Genomic DNA, 17,041 nt, shown 5'->3' on the forward strand with positions numbered 1-17,041 from the left:
ATCCCAGTCCGGTTACCCCAGCCACGCACAGAGTCACAAACGGCCCCCTTCAGTGGAAACGTTTCTCGGGCTTGTTCGGTTTTGTGGCTCTGGTGAGGAAACGGCGTGGCGTTCTGCTCCTGTGTGGATTCCTCCCTGCCCCTCGCCTGTGAAACGGCTGGCGAACTTCTCTATTTTAAGGGATTGGGCGGGTGAGAAGAGGGGGGCACTGGATGGTTATTCAACCAGGAAAGGGGCATTGCTCAGGGGCCTGTCTCTGCCCACGCTGTATCATCAGGTAGATATCACCAGCCTCATATGTTGGATAACGCGTCCATCTGTTGTCTTATCAGCTTTATCCGACACAGGGTCGAGGGGAGCCTGTCCTGGCAAGTAAGAGGTACACCCTCTGTCCATCACAGGCCTCACGGGCACAGGCAGACGCACACACACTCATACCAGGGACAGCGAAGCTCTCAGTACAATACGGTCAGCAGCATCACCCAGCCACTCCCCACTGGCAGCCCCCTGGAGCTCAGCAGGGTGAGCCTGGTCAGTACCTGGATGGGAGACCTCCTGGGAAAAACTAAGGTTGCTGCTGGAGGAGGTGTTAGTGGGGCCAGCAGGGGGCGCTCACCCTGCGGTCCGTGTGGGTCCTGATGCCCCAGTATAGTGACGGGGAAGCTATATTGCTCCAACGCTCCGTGGAAAGCAAAGGGCATAGAGAGATAGATACTTTATTGATCCCGTGAGGGAAATTGCATACTGCCACTGCCACTCAGGAAGTCTCCGGCTGTGACGACTACCCGAGACAGTGGGACTGCCCCGGTGCCACGGCTGTCCCACTTCAAGAAGCTCTCCCGCACAGCTTCCTTCGTGCAGCTCATCTTCCCGAAGATCTTCCATCTTCACAACCGTCATCACAACATGTCCTTAACAGTGCTGAGCTCCGTGAGAGCGGACACAGGGACATAGGATCTTCTTTGGCTACTTTTCTGTGCGCACGAACTAAAGAAAACGAGGGACCAATTTGGCTATTTCGTGCGCACAAGTTATAAATCGTGCAGCAGATTAATTCAGAGATTGGTGTATGACAGGGTTGCAGTGTAGTGAATGTTGCGCCTAATGCAGTGACGTCACTTTCCAGCGCTCTTGAACGGAGCGTTTATGTCCCTTGCAAGGAGGGGCAGCGGCCAACTGCTAAAACCGCTGAAAAATCTTAACGTTTCCCAACCGCTCTCGGTCGTGCTGTCAGTTGTGCCTTCAGACGTGCCGCGCCGGGACGGGAAAAGCCGTTTTCCTTCCACGCGCGATACTTGCTCAGCGTCTCTGTGACGCAGGCGCCGCACGTGACCCCAGAGGCGGCGGCTCCGGCGCGGGTTTTGGCGCGTGCCGGCCGGAGTCTCGCGGGTGCCGTCGCCGGAGAGGAGCGAGGTGCGCGAGTCCGGGCCTTGGTCCGATTCTTCGCCGGTTTAACGCCCATAAAGCGTGGTTACTCCTGTTAAAATGTCTTTTAACTTCGTTTCCCCGGTAGGTGCAGATTTGCGTTGGGCAGACGGTGAGACGGAATGAGGGCGGCGGCACCGGCAGTAACGATGCGGTAAGTGTCGGCGCACAGGAAAGTACTCTTAATGACGGCGATATAATACTTTTTTCTTTCGTTTCCTTGGGTTAATATGGCGTATTGGATGTGCATATATGCGTGTTATTTACCAAGCTCGCGTTGTTTATAGCGTGTTTGAATCGTGTTTCGTTGACTGTATACTGTAGATAATATTTTAACAGACGCAAAATGCTGGGTTTTGGTTTAGCTGTCTCCCGTTCTCTGCGTGCAGCCCCCTGAGGTGGAGAGTGCCCAGTGTGGTTCATCGACATACACACGTTAAAATGGAAGAAAGGCGCTTTTTCAGAAGGAGGGCCTTAAGATGGCCTATGTTTTAGTTGGAAAAACGCAACTCAGTGAAGAGGAAGGGGTAACGGCAGTTTTAAAGGCGGATTCGATGCGTTTGACACCCTCATGGGTTTATTGATGATGGAGGTGGACCGGAAACGGGCGGTCCAGTTCGTGCGGGGCCGTTTCTGCGTGTGGCGCCGGAGGTGAGAATCGACACGGCCCCTCATCCTCGGACCGATCACTAATTGCCCTTCAAAACAACCGAGCACGAGGAGGAAAGCACCCCCCCCCCCCCCCCCAAAACGAGATCTTTCGGAATCCTGATGTTACTCGAGATCAAAAAAATAAAAGGCCTCGTTCCGTGTGAATGAGGCGCTGCTGGCTGCCCCCGGGGGTTAGCGAGGTGGCGCTCTGGTTAGCCCTGCAGGAGCCCCAGGGTTCATTTCCTGCGGTGCTGTCTGTGTGGAGCTTGTCCGTTCTCCCCAGGTTTCCTCCAGGCGCTCTGGTTTCGCCCCCCAGCCCAAGGACATGCTGGGAGGTGAATTGGCTTCTGGGAAAACTGGCTCTGGGGGGTGTGTGTGTGTGTGTGTGCGCCCTGTGATGGGCAGGTGTTCCGTTGCTTGCTGTGGTCGACTCCCATCTCCCCCGTGACCCCATATTGGATAAAATGGTTACACAATGATTGTTCCCACATATTGCTGCCTCACTGCAGCCTCACACACACATGCAGACCTCTGGGCGAGCTTTTCCCACAAAGCATCCCCCTCCCAGCTCCTGTCTGAAGCTCCGGGGAGCTGCTGCACAGCCGGCCTGAGGCAGCAGCAGGAGGAAGGGACACACGCTGCTGGGTGATCTTTTATTTGTGGGAGGAGAGGATTTCTGAATGGCGCCTCACGGAAGATACAGAACTGGACTGGTGCGTTGTGTTTCTATAATGTACATCACAGCTCTTACTCGGAATACGTACTGCAGTGTTCACCGGCATGAGAATATATGTAATTAAACTTATGATCATGTGAGCCACCCCAGTCACTGCTGCAAAACACAGTCACTGATTTACTCATCCTAACCTGCAGAAACTGCGGTAGTAAATCCCCCAGTGCTTTGACACATGGGTAGCAGTTTTAGATGAATTAACTTGGATTGTTGGTATATATTGCTGTACAAACTGTCTGAATGAATACACATATTCTATTTAACATACAGCGATTTCACGGCGTTTTGCACAGGGCAGGTCAGGCGCTGCTGTAGACTGTGTTCAGTGCTCAGCCTGGTTGCCCGTGTGGCTGGCCGGCTCCAGAGGGACAGCGAGGACTCGGTTCTTCCTCGGGGGGGAAGACGTGCCGAAGCCGGGATCCCTGCTCGGGAAGAGCTGCCGGGCCGGCGGCTCGTTTTCCAGCGGGCGCGCTGGTTATTTATGGTGCGTCGTCGAGTAGATGTGCAGAACACGTGTCCTACACACACCCGGCTAAATTAAAACGGCAGCAAAAAAAAACAACAACCCCCAAACAAGACATTTTCTTCCGAGCCGGACGTTGTAGACGTTGCGTGCATCTCAAGGGAGCGTTTCAGAGAGGCAGTCCGCGATGCCATGCTAAAGATTTTTTTTGGTGTGTGTGTGTGTCCACCAGACATGTTTCCTCTTAGTACACCACTGTCTGCCCGGGCCCTGTCTCGGCAAGTGTGGCTTTGTGTATCCTGGGAATGTCTGTCAGGGAAGCGGGATGATATCCGTACTTAATTCTGTTAGGTCATTGAAGAGTGGGAGACTGTGATTTAGTGCACGCCCTCCCCCCCCCCTTCAGCTCTCTGCCTAATTGGGTTAATCGTCCTCAATGGAATTTCCATTTCTGGCTAAATAAATTGCTTTCTCCCTCTGCAAACGGCTGTATTGTGCAGACAGCAGCCGTTGATTGGCAGGCTTTTTTGTGTGGGAGTGCCTCTCCCCCTCCTCTCTTCAGAAACTCTAATGCCGTTGTGAGCAGGTTTGTCCCACTCCTGAGAAAGCACAGCAGGAGGACCGCTCCGCAGCTCCGACTGGGCACCTGTAGAAAGGCCCGCTTGCTCAACAGCAGATGAAGCAGATTGGAGATGGGGGACATTGTAAATGTAAGCCGGGATTGCTCATTCTCAAACTTGCTAAATAGGCTGGTCTTTTTTCTATTTTTAAAGTGTATTTTAAAGTAGCAAACCCCTTGAAAGGTCCACGTTAAGATAAGATCAGTTTATTGGCCCTATACAATTTCTTGCATTAGGAATTTGTCTTTTCGCAGACCCCAGGTTGCTCTCCATGAGATAGACAGGGAGAGAAGCTTGGGGTCAGAGCGCAGGGTCAGCCATTGTACAGCGCCCCTGGAGCAGTTGGGGTGAAGGGCCTTGCTCAGGGGCCCAACGGAGTAGGATTCCTCTGCCGGCCGCGGGATACTAACTGGCAACCTTCCAGCCACAGGCGCAGATCCTGAGCCACAGTGCCACTGCACTGCCCTTAAATGGAAGTCTCTTTGCAAGGGTTTTTTTATTATTATCAGTAGTAGTAGTAGTATTAAGCGCTTTTCTGGACACTCAACTTCAAGCGCTTTACAGGTAATGGGGACTCCCCTCCACGTCCACCAATGTGTAGCCCCACCAGGATGATGCGACGGCAGCCATAGTGCACCAGTACACTCACCTCACACACCAGCTGTCAGTGGGGAGGAGAGCAGAGTGATAAAGCCCATTCATAGATGGGTGATTATCTGATGACCATGATTGGGAAAGGCCAGGACGCTGGGGGTAACACCCCTACTCTTTTCGAGAAATGCCCTGGGAGTTTTAATGACCACGGAGAGTCAGGACCTCGGTTTTATATTTGAAGGACAGCGCCGTTTTTAACAGTATAGTGTGTACACTGTACTGGGACATTAGGATCCACACAGACCACCAGTGAGCACTCCCACAGGTCACAGCCATTGAAGCATTATGGCACAAGTTCACGTCAGTCTACTTCTGGATTGTTGCGTGTAAACTGTTGCATTCAGAGAACTGTAGGTGTGAAACTCAGGCTCTGTGACATTAGCATTTTGGATTTGTCTCCCTGACATAACTCCTGCACTTTGACTAAGGCCGGAACAGGGCCCTTGAAGGCTCCTAGTTCGCTATGTTTTCTCTGGGACAGGCTGGTCTGGAGTGAGGGAGTTTCCAGAGAAAAGGGTGACCTCTGGGGAAAAAACAAAGAGATTTTATCTGGTCTCGGTTTGTTTGCAGCACCCCCTGCTGTAATTACATATGGACCTTTTAAAAAATGGATGAACGTCGCTCACTGCAGATAGTTATATTAATTTTTTAGCCAAATTTATTTAAGATTGTATAGCAAGGAATGGTAGTGTAGTACTTACAAATGAACTACCTTGCTCAAGGGTACAATTCTAAAGCCCTTACCACTGCCCAAATTGACCAAATGTATTAGCAAACCCCAGCTACTGGGAACATTTGTTTTCTTTTCAGTCTTCTCTGCACACGAACGTGCAATTTGTACAAATTTCTATTTATTTGTGACGGACCCTTCCCTTACCTAAGGCCACCCCAGGGATCTGCACGTATAAAAATGTCACAATAATGAAAAACAAGCACAGGCAACTTTATTATATTTTCAAGGCTTATAACAAAAAGAATGTAAAAAAGAACCAGCTCTATGCATACCCTTTAAATACTTCAAAAAGAACCCTGTTAAAACTCATGTGAGAATGTGCACATGTATTTTCTACCAGTAATTTGATTAATTATTGCCAGTGTGTCTATTCACAACAATTAGAGGCAGGTTTGGCATTCTCTAGTGTCTGGTTAGCTGTAATTGTAGATTTTTAAAGTCGATTTTTTTAAAATCTAAACAGAACTGAGCGTTTTCTTTTGGTATTAAGTTGAAAAAGTCTCATCTTTAAGAAGCTGGATTTGTTCTTCATTTTTTAAAGGAAGTGAAGAAGTCAAGAGCGAAGGAAATGTGGAGCTAAACACAAACTTTTCTGTGAGGTGAATTACCCCGCAGCCCGGAGCTCTGCTGTAAAGAGAGCTGACACACTGCTTCCTCAGTGCTCTCGTGGCATGCTTTCACATACCAGATCAGTCGAAGACCATATTAAATTACATCGACGGGAGTATTTACTCTGTGGCAGAACTTCCCTTGAAATATCTTGAGGTCACCGATTAAAAAGACAGTCAGCACGGAACAAGGCGATGAAAACAAACAAAACGCGTGGATCGCACTCTGTCGGGCGTGTTTTTCCTGTATTATTTTTCGGCTGTTGTTTCAAGCACTTTATAAAGAGCGCCAGGCCACATTTGGGCTGATATAATTTATGCCGGCACTGTTTTAATTACACAGTCGTGTCGTTTGTTTAGAAATTCCCATTACTGATGTCAAGTTGTGTTCATTATTCACTCAGGGCTTCGTAGCCCAGCTATTGTTCAGCGAGTGTTTTCCTCCAGACAGTCTGTGAAGCCGACCCCCACTGAAAAGCCCATTCCCTTGAATTAATCACAAGATGATATAGTTGGTGCCAGCTCTTTTTTAAGCCATTGATATAAAAGAGCTATTTGATTTAATTGGTATTTAAATGTACTCCAGATGAATGCCCACACTTCTACTGCTGTAAGTGGGAACACAGCTGTTTGTAATGAGCAAAATATGATTGTTATAACTGGGAGGGGGGGATACCTGGAACTCGTCAGACAGGGACAGACATGGCCTTGCTCTTTCTTCTAGATCCTGGCGGGTGTAACTCTTTTTCTGCCGCACACTTGAGATCTAGGAACACTGGGATTTCCACTTTGTCCTCTGTCTTGTCTATAGTTGCATCTGTTCAGGGAAAAGTAAAAGGTTTTGTTTATTCACCCGATGTTTCTGAGGAATGATGAGGTGCCAGGAATGGATTCTTGATGATTATGGACTTGTACATAAGGGACAAAAGTCTGTTTCTGTATACTGGTGGATCCCACCCCCATTAGATTGCTGAAGCCTTCATTGATCTAAGACGATCTAGGATCTATGATCTAAGATCCATTTGAATGTTTGCAGTCCACGTTTGGATTTTATTTCACTTAAAAAATAGATCATGTTTAAGAGCTGGGAACAAACAGTTCAACTTAATCTTATTATTCTTGGTAAAGCTCGTGAAAGGGTTTGATTGTGTAACTGAGAGCTCCATTGGAACAAAACGTGTGCAGACGTTTTTATGTGGGTGGCCAGCCCTTTCTTTGTGGGAACCCGTACTCTCAAGATTTTACTGGGTATCACTAAATTGTCAACCGGATAAGTACCCTGGAACAGAGAGCAATTTTGACCAGTTCTGCCCAATAATTGAATTAAAAGCTTGGATGGAATAAAACTCCATGTCCAGGGGCGACCAGTGCTTATTCTTGCAAACCGATATTGTGTGTGGGCATGATTGTAAGGTGAAAATTGTAGAAATATTGTATCTTTCACACGATGCATACTACATTGGTATCAACAATAAACCTTAGCTGAAAGAAATGGCCTTTTTCTGACTGAGGTGTAAGGATATATTTTTGTGTGTAGTGAACTCAGATTGTGGCTGGCTGAATAACACACAGGATATCTAATTTATACGAGCTCTGGAGGACTGAATGATGGGCGATTTGTCCCTCAGTACAACTAGAACAAGTTCTGTGTTTGGCAAGCCAAGTGTCCAAGTCAAGACTTGTGTCCAAGTATCTATTGCTTGTCTGTTGTGCCTTCTGTCAGACATCCATGCCATTACAATGTTATAAAAGGGTGTTATGCTTTAGATTGCTTTAGAGCTTTGTTTTTTGCATTCATTTAATTAATTTAGGAATCAAAAGATTGAATTAAGGTAAAACATAATTACATGATTTTGAGGTTCCTGAATGGTTTCATTAAATAGTGCAGGATGTCCTAGAAAAGTGCTTTAGGTCAAGATATTGAAGAGCATTTTAGAGACTGAAGGTGACTCTGGGTCAGGTTTCAGTTACATGTAGTAGTTTATTGTTACACGTACTAAATATATAGTATCGTCACTAGTTCTAAGCATTTAAGATAACCTTTTTTCCATAATTAACAATGATATAATATATAATGGAAAATATACACTATTAGCACAAAAGTTTAAAATAATCCAGTTGTGTTGAATTTTTTTATGAGAAATGTGAGTTCAGCGTTAGAGGTAAGATTATTTTAATTTGCTTAAAAATAACTCAACAACATAACTCAATAGATGTAATAGTATTTTCTAAGAGATTGAAGCCCTGTGCATAATGTTCATAATGAAATGATACTTCTCCCTATGATGATCTGAATGTTATTAAAGGACCAAATCTTTGCCAAAGATCTGGGGAATAAGATACTATTTATCCAAAGCCCCGTAGTGTATAATGGTATATATTTCCTCTTTGAGATTGTAAAGAAAACATAGTATGAACCATCCATGTCATTAATATGTTTGCAGAATATTATAACTTAAATAATATTCTAATTTCTCATAAAATTTAGTAATTATGTTTTTATGATATACATTATATAGATCATTTTTCTCCAAATAATATTCATTTATTCTTTCTTGCAGCCTGCAGTCGTTCCATGAAAGATTATATCTTTTGGAATTTTGTATGGTTTGAATATCTTTATGCAAAATTCTTTAAAAAATATTTTCTAGGTGATGCCAGAAATAAAATAAAATTCCTACCTTATATGAGTGGTAAATGTAGTGATCTAAACTTAAAGGAAACTGAGTGAATCAACAGCCGTGCGCGTTCAACTTAAAAGAAGGCAGCGTTGTTCCTGCGCATTCATAGTAAATTAACATTGCGAAAACAAAGTTCTGCTCTTGGCTGTCACCTGTCCCAGTTTCCAGATTTTCCAAGGGCACAAGGTGGAGGTTTTAACAAAAATTAAGCTGAGTGTTAGATTTGACTCGTGAAATAACGTGGACTTTCGAGTGTTAATAAACTCATTCGAATAACATTTTTTTTTTCTCAGTCGTGGCTCTCAAAAAAATAAAAGAACACCCCCAAAAAAGGAGACCCGTCCTGTGAAAACCAGCGGCGTTTTTTCGTGAAGGCTGGGGGCTCGCTTCCTCGGGCGGCATCCTTTCGGAAACCCGAGGCGTCCTCCTCGTCGGAAGCTACGTTTACCCCCCAATCCGTGTGCCGACATTTTAATTCGCCTCCAATCTCCCCCCTTCCGCCATGTCTGGTTCCTCTCTCCCTGCGTGTGCTGAGTGTGCTGGTCTGCAAAAGGCTGCTGCCACGCGCTTTGCTCTGGCATTCCTCTGTGCTGCGTGCCAGGTAAGGAGAGATCCGCGCCCGTCCGCTCCGCTCCGCGCCGCGCCGGGCTACGGGACGGGCGCCTGCCTTTATTTCGGGGGGTTCGTCGTCCTGCGGCTGGTACTGTTGAAAGGGCTGCAGATGAACGGAGCTGGGGTGGGGGGAGGAGAGGGGAAAAATAAAGGCAGGCATGCCAGTCTGCCAGTAGGTACAGATGCTGCGTAGTCTGTGCTCGTCCTTGAAGGCTGTCCAAGAGCTGGCTCAGGGCGCCGGAGGGGTGGCAGGGTTCCAGCCTCATCTCTCTCTCCCCCTCTCTCGCACGCTCCGTCTCTCTCCCTTTTTTGTTTTTTGTTTGCGTTTTGTCCGGCGGGCTGCGCGCAAACTGTCCCGTGTGCTCCTCGTCCTGTCAAGGGTGCCCCGCGACAGCCCGGGGCCGACGGGCGACCGACGAGGGGGTTGGCATGCTTTCCGTCCTCCCAGCCAGCGCCATTTGCCTTCACCTCCACCTGTCGGGTTGCAGGGGAGTTGGGGGGGGGAGGCATTGTCCCCCCTCACTCCTCCTCCTCCTCCTCATCCTCCACTTTTGTTGTGTTATTTTTTGTCACGAAAGCCGAGCGGCGGATGGCACCGTGCGGGGCTGCAGTGCTCGGCTGTGTGACGTCATGGCTGTCTGGCCAGCAGCGAACACGCTTTGCAGCGTGCAGGTTGCAGAGCATTTACTGCAGAGCCTGTGACCTGTTTTTCTTTCCCTGTGCAGCAGAAGAGGTTTTTTTGGGAGAGTGGGGGGGGTTTGTTGTTGCTTTGGTTGGTTATTTCCTCACGTCATAAATCCCGATTCATATCGCAGTAGTACCAGCTTAACCAGTGCCAGGTCGCAACAAAAGGGGGGGGGGGTGGGAAACCGAACAGAACAGTTTAGTCCTCTTTTCATTCCCCTTTTCTTTTTTGCCATCCATTATTTCGGTCCTCCTCCGTCCTGAATGGAAATTTCTCAGAGAAGTCGATCAGTGCCTGCTCATTTGAGAGGTAAATGAGAGCTGATTATTTAGTATCGGATGCATTATGTGTTTCGTACCAAAAAAAAAAAGAGAGAAAATCCTGTGGTTTTGATTTGTATGAATTCCACTGTTGCGGCATTGCATCTAGCCCGGGCTGCTATCTGAGGAGCTCTGAGGGCTGGGATGGTGCACAAAGGGAGAGCCAGAGAGGGTGGAAAGGACATTGCTGTAAGAAAACCTTGGCATCTTTTCTGGCATTGCTTTCGTTATTTATTTTTAAACCGTTGTCCCCCCCCCCTCTCCTTGCGCTTTTTGCCTTTATCCTTTGTTGCCCTTCGTTTGCAGCCGGCTGGAGTTTTTGTTTTGCGTTTTTTTCTTCTTCTCCTTCTCAGTCTGAGCTTCGTCCCCTTTTGTGAGAACGTTGTTTGGTACTGTCGCCGAGGCTGTGTGCCAAGTCTGTCTAATTAAGATTAAGCATATGCAGATTTGCCTTGTTTTCAGCTAATGACAGCTGCAAACAATTATTTGTCATGCTTGCTGATTGTTGATTGGTGAAAGGATAGCCATGAGAGGATTCTCAGCTTTCTCAGGGTGTGCGTGTGTCGGTGTATGTGTGTGTGTGTGTTGGTCTCGGTAAGTTTCGAGATGCTGTTTGTCTAGACAGACGTGGCCGGCGTAAATTTCTTTCATTTCGCCGTCTTCTCGTGATATCTTGAAACAAAAGAAGCAGTGGGAGAAAATTCTTGCGAAAGCAGAGGGGTTCATGCCTGCCTGCCTGTGTGGATGCTTGTGTTTCTCTGCTGCGGTGGGCTTCTTGGCATTGGGGGCCAATGTATAGGTTTTGTTCTTAGTGTGCCAAAAGGAGGATGATGGGGGGGGGGGGCATTGCGGCGGCCCTTCGTGCTCCTGAACGCCAGCGGGGTTAGTGATTCTATAGGGTCGCTTGTTTGTTTCCGTTTTGCGATTTCCATGTTGCCTCTGGGTTTTCATTTGTTTTGGGGGGTTCTTGCTATACAGCCACCGTGTAGGAACAATATGGGGGGAACAGCTAGCTCCTCGTTCAGCCTTCACAAGCTCATTGCGCAGTTAAAGGGAAGGCGTTGCAGCAGGCAGGGCTCTGGCTTCGCAGTCTTGTCCACGAAGCCCTCTTTGGCTCTGCAGCAGAGATCTGGTGCTCCCCTCTTCACAGCCTGGCACCACAGAGGCAGCTCTGATGAACCCTGTCTGGCCACGGAAGCTGAGAATCGGTCCGAGACAAATGCCTGCTCTCAGCTGGGCAGATGAGACTTTGTGACTTGTGGATCTGTTGATTTAAGAACATTTACAAGCGCTTCAGTCACAATCCAGATCCTCCCCACCTCCTGTCCGTTTGAAATGTTTTTGTTTTCTGGGTTTTGATGTAACAGAAGAGTGGGGCAGTGGTCTTGTCAAGGAAATACCAGGTACCAACCATGCTTGGAGGGTGAAAGACTTAAGCTGCGTTTCACAAAAATACTGTCTTTGTCATTAAAATTGCAGTTACTTATACAGGTATGAATCTGTCAGCACTATTGTGCAGGTGCATATAAATGTCTTTTTTTATGATTTGAATTATTAACACATTGTTTACCAGGAAAGTCTGGTGTGTGCAGGTGTGCATTGATCTTCAACTGGGTTTGCACTTTTAAATTGTCCATCAAGAAATGCAGTATGCTCTGGTGTGGAGAAACCTGTGTTTTACCTGGGAGCATTTCCCTGCCATCCTGGAACCAGTATTATATGAACGTCAGAGAGGCTGCACACGAGAGGAGGCTGTTTGCCCCATTGTGCTCATTTGGTTTTAAATCACGTAAGCGAAGATTTCCTCCAGACAGCAGTTCATGAAGGGGCAGTTCCTGATGGAGTTTGGGCTTCAGCCACCACACCTAACTAGAAGTCTGTCTAGGATTCGCACAGCTCTGTAAAGAAGTGTTTCCTATTCTCAATCCAAGACCTAACTTCTCTTTTTAGTTACCGTTTGTTACTCAGGATCATTGTTTCACTCCTGAGTGTGAAGCAGCCTTCTTGGTTGCTTATCTTTACCCCTTAGGATTTTAGGTACTTAGATCTCCTGTTTCCTTAGTTCTGAACCGAAGAGATTTTGCCCCCTTAACGTGTCCATATTTAATAGTCTCATCAATTCTTTGAGCTCTAAGCTCTTTGAACTCTTTCTAAGTTTAGAATATCTGTTTTGTGGTATAGTGACCATAACTGAAACTATGTTTTAAATCAAGTCTTACTATTGTGTTGTAAAGCTTAAACACAGCTTTCCACACCTTTTGCTATATATGCGAGAATTTTGTTAGCTTTTTTTATTGCTTAATCTCGTTACCTTGATGGGGACATAAAGAATCCACATAGAGTAAATGCCAGATCCCTTTTGTCTGTTCTTTAATGCAGGTCAGAATCACTCATACGATATACATGATGTTTGTTCAAATTTCCATGTAGATCACTTTCCACTTATCAGGGTTATATTCCATTTGCCATGTGTATGACCACTTCATGCTTGTGTCTAAGATCTTTTGTACTTGCTACTGTTGGATCATGCAGAGGAGCGCGCCTAGAGCAGATCCCTGGTTAAGGATATGACACTGTTTCCTGTTTATGATCCAGTTCTTAATCCATGTGCATATGTTACCTTAGATTTCTGCGGCTTTTAATTTGAGATTTAACATTTTGTGAAGGTCCTTATCAAAAATTTGCAAATGTGAATCTAGATTTTGGTGAATACTGTAGTACTATGCATGGCCCTTGCTGGTTGTTCAAAGAATGTTGGTAATTTAAATAAGACTTTACCTATAATCTGCTTTAGGCCCGTTCCTCTCTCAGGGATGGAGCGGTGGCACTGTGCCTAAGGATCTGTGCCTGTGGCTAGAAGGTTGCCGGTTCAAATCCCAAGGCCGGCAGATGAATCCTACTCCATTGGGCCCCTGAGCAAGGCTCTTAACCCCAGCTGCTCCAGGGGCGCCTTTTAAATGGCTGACCCTGCGCTCTGACCCCAAGCTTCTCTCTCCCTGTCTGTGTGTCTCATGGAGAGCAAGCTGGGGTGTGCAAAAAGACAAATTCGTAATACAAGAAATTGTATACAGCCAATAAAGTGATCTGATCTTACTAGAAGTAAGCTAATAATATCATAAGTAAAACTGATTGGTCTGTAGTTTCCTGGTTCAGCTTTGTCTCCCTTTCTATGAATGGGTGTCATATTTGCAATTCTCCCTAACATGGGTATAGCTTCTGTCCTGAGTGGGAGTTGAAATACCCAAGCCAGGGGTCTATGAAAAAGATCCCAGATTTAGTCACCCTAGCCCCTGTAGTCTTGTTGGTCTCTAGTGAACTGAGCAGAAAAACTATCGTGTTGATTTTTGCTGTTCAGATTGTTGAGGTTTGCCCAGTGTAGCACAAGGCATGTGACATCCTTGTTAACTGATTCACACTTAAAGAAGAAAGTCAGAAGTTTGCAAAGGCTGCTTGTGTGCTTAATCTGGAACCACAAAAGTGCTTTGTAAAAAATCTTATAAAGATGGCAATAGTAACAACACAATGCTGCAGTGATAATGTATCAGTGCAGTAGACTACCCCTTCTGAAAAAGTAGAGGGCACTGTTCTTGTCTTGTGCGACAGGCGTCTGTTGTTCGGACAGTACACCCAGTAACGGCTGCAGCCATTGAAGAAAAAGAGCACCAGGGGAAAAGCATGTTGCTACTAACAGGCTTCTACGGTATATAATGTAACCAGCATAGACTTAATAGACATAAAGCATTTTGGATCTTAAAGTATTTCAGTGACGTACACCAATAATCGTTTTCCTTATTTCCCCCTTTTCAACATGATGGCATGAGCATACTGCTGTAGGTTGTGACCTTAAAAAGGATTCATACACATTGCTACTTACTTTGAGGAAAACATTGTAGCTCATTACAGGCACTAATTTCTATTACCTGTTTCCTAATAATATTTTATTTCCAATACTGTAGTACATTCTGTAGTGTGTAGTGTAAAATATATTTAGCAGATAACTACCAATGTTCAAAAATAACAAAAAAGACATTGCACAGAATTTGTTCAGTTTAAAATGTAGTATATATGTTATTTTTTTAAATATCCAGGAAAAACTATGTTCACAGCAAATTATCATTCAGTTGTAGTTTGATCATAATGATGTTTTTGCAATTTTTTGTTTGGAGGATACATTCTTTAGTCAACTCAGAATGAACAAATTATATTTATGTATTAACATATTGCTAATAGCAAAACTTGTCAGTCTGAGTCGACGATTTTTTTAAAGTTTCACTGCAATAACTTTAAATCCTTAATAATTTAAGATTCATATAACAGTTATTTTTTAACAGTTTAATTTAATTACGAGGACTGAAGATACTGAAAGAAAGGTGGCAGCTATTCACCAGCATTATATTGTTTTACACTGCACATCATCATTATTATAATTGTTCCCTTTTTATGGTATTGTAGGCCTAGTTTTGCTTTAGATTTCTAGAACACTACTGGTTTAGCTGAGGTTTAGAATCAAGTCAGTCTGAAAAGGTTAAGGCCATAAAGTACTTATGCAAAAAACAGGAGTTCTGTGAAACAGATTACTTGTACTAAACTCTGACAGAAGTCAATAAGGAAATTGGAAAAACTGGCAAAGCACTACTTACCTATAGTCTTTTTAAATTTGATTTACATCACTTTAAAGATGGCAAAAGTTTTTCTGTTCTTAAATATTGTTTATATGGATTTTTATTTGTCGCATCCAGCCTCTTCTATGTTCCTGTTTCACCTTTTTACGCAGTGCGATATGGGATGTGTGCTCCTCAGGTGGCATGCACTTCCTGATTTACAGTATATTATTCCTAATAAAGAAAACCATTGCGAAATGAACAAGGTGCATTCAAAAAAAGTCATCTTTACAACATTTTTAAGAGGGACGTGTTTCGTTTTATGAAGGAAAAGAAGAGGTATGGAACAGGAGCAGATACTGTGCATATTGGGAATGAACAGCGGGAGCTGTTGTTTTGTGACTCCCCTGCTTCCGCATAGACCACTCAGCCTACTTCCAAGCTCCCAGTGCTTCTGGCCTTTAACTGGGTAGAGTGACAGCAGTAGGGCTCCATATGTCCCCCCTGTCAGCAGCACTCATCCAGCATCGCAGTTTAGGCTGTGCACCACTGCAGCGAGCGTTTATAGAAACTAATAAGGTTGTCTGCTCCTGACAGGTGTTGCACAAGTTATTTGAGCTCATTGTTTCATTGCGGAGACACGCAAGAGCTTATTTGTGTATTTTTTGTTTGGTGTTGTTTTCTTAGTGCGATTAGCTGTCACATAAATGCATAAAGCGTAACTGCGTATGTAATGATAACAGTGAAATATATGCGTAGCAGCCGCTGTCGCCAGGGAATATTGTGATTGTGTATGCCTTTCCAGTAAATGGCGGTGACTGCCTGTAGAGGCTCGAGGAGATACTGGGCGTTTCTCCAGCCTGGAGGCAATAGTTCAGTCTGGAGACATCAGGGAAGAGCGCAGCCACAGACATGAACTGAAACCAAAAACAGAGTGGGTGTCTGGACAGCAGTGATCGAGTGAAAATGAGTGTGAACCTTTATTAGGTGAAAGGAAAGCTAAGCATTGGATCGTTTTTTGCTCTATATCAGACATTGCACTTCCTGCAAAGAAGAAATGAAGGTCAATAAAATCCTGATAAGGTAGAAATAATGTTTGGGCTATGGAGATACATAGAACATTTTTTTTCTTTAGTGTTTCTTCCCTCCTTGCTTTCATTTGTGGAACAGGCCTGTGTTAGTTCCTTTGCAGCTTACAAAACCCACTCGGCCCCCCACACAAACCTTTGCACTTCCCGATTTCTTTTGGCTCAGAAGGCAGCTGTTGGAAGCCTTTTTTTCTTGTGCATCTTTATGCATTTAGACCTTATGGTCATGTATTGAAATACTAGTGCAATACAATTCAATACATGAAATACAAATGCAAGGCTGGAGTAAGAAGCCCATTTTTTAACAGCCCCTAAGCACTGTTGTAGTTGTTCTTTTTCTGAGTTTTTTTGTTATTGACAGGTATTGATTTTGCATGCTAATAACGCTGAACATTACTGACTCGAATGTGTAACTGTAACCCAGACAATGGTTTTTGAGAACACACGTGTACATTCTCTGTCAGTGAGGTACTTTACTCTTAGATGGGAGTGATAATGTGCGTGGTTGTATGCCTGCACAGGCTGGTATGATTCAAGAGGGAAATTAATTTCTTGACTGTCTGGTTGACTACTGCAATTAGACGGTCTTCTTCTACAAATGTTGTATTTCCAAGTGGATACTTAATTTGCGTAGATTACAGGGTTTGGTAATTAAATTTAATTTTGATGTAGCAGTGCAGTAGGCTCACAAGTCTTTTGTAATAGCTGGTTGGATGCTGTATGCAAATTGGTCTTAGATGTGAATTAGAGGAGTGAAATTTAATCTGTTAACATGAGATAAAAGTTTGTTGTAGGAAAAAAATAATCCCACAAAGGAAATGAAACTGGTCCTCAGTGAGACCTGTGTGTTGCGTCAGAGGGCCTCTACCCATTTATTTTGTCTAGTTCAGTCCAGGCTGACCACTTTGTCTCCACGTGTTTGGTCCCATTTTGGAAATTCCCAATCCCAGTTTTTCTCATCCTCCAAAAAGCAGCTCCGTCATTCATTTCAGTTCACAGGGATCTCACACTGGGTCCCTCCCGAACAGTGAAGTGTTTAACAACAGGCTTGACGATGCAGCTCTGACGCTTAATTACCCACTCCTTAACAACACACAACCGCACAAGTTCAAGTAAACGGATGCAAATTACTGCCTTTTAATAATTCGGGCTCCACTTTTCTCTGAA

The 17,041-nt window shown here is 45.0% G+C and overlaps 1 protein-coding gene and 1 long non-coding RNA gene across 8 annotated transcripts in view; one reads left to right on the forward strand and one right to left on the reverse strand.

Moving 5' to 3' along the window:
- The first annotated feature begins 1,322 nt into the window (after positions 1-1,322).
- Positions 1,323-17,041, forward strand: part of LOC102690347 (trinucleotide repeat containing adaptor 6A) — a 125,605-nt gene continuing 109,886 nt past the window's right edge. For 5 of the 7 annotated variants that reach the window (XM_015360166.2, XM_015360173.2, XM_015360172.2 and 2 more), the window contains exon 1: positions 9,071-9,169. In XM_015360166.2, the coding sequence (XP_015215652.2) occupies positions 9,071-9,169 (99 nt within the window). Of the gene's footprint in view, positions 1,414-1,513; positions 1,580-9,070; positions 9,170-17,041 lie in introns of those variants that run through there. The other 2 variants (XM_069181014.1, XM_069181017.1) reach the window with 2 other exon arrangements.
- On the reverse strand, positions 5,469-8,913 carry LOC107079015 (uncharacterized). Its single transcript, XR_001479988.2, has 2 exons — positions 8,569-8,913; positions 5,469-6,704 (listed from the first exon to the last, which is right to left on the reverse strand). It is a non-coding gene; the product is annotated as an uncharacterized lncRNA (long non-coding RNA).

This window comes from Lepisosteus oculatus, chromosome 19 (assembly GCF_040954835.1).
Source record: "Lepisosteus oculatus isolate fLepOcu1 chromosome 19, fLepOcu1.hap2, whole genome shotgun sequence".
NCBI classification, from domain to species: domain Eukaryota; kingdom Metazoa; phylum Chordata; class Actinopteri; order Semionotiformes; family Lepisosteidae; genus Lepisosteus; species Lepisosteus oculatus.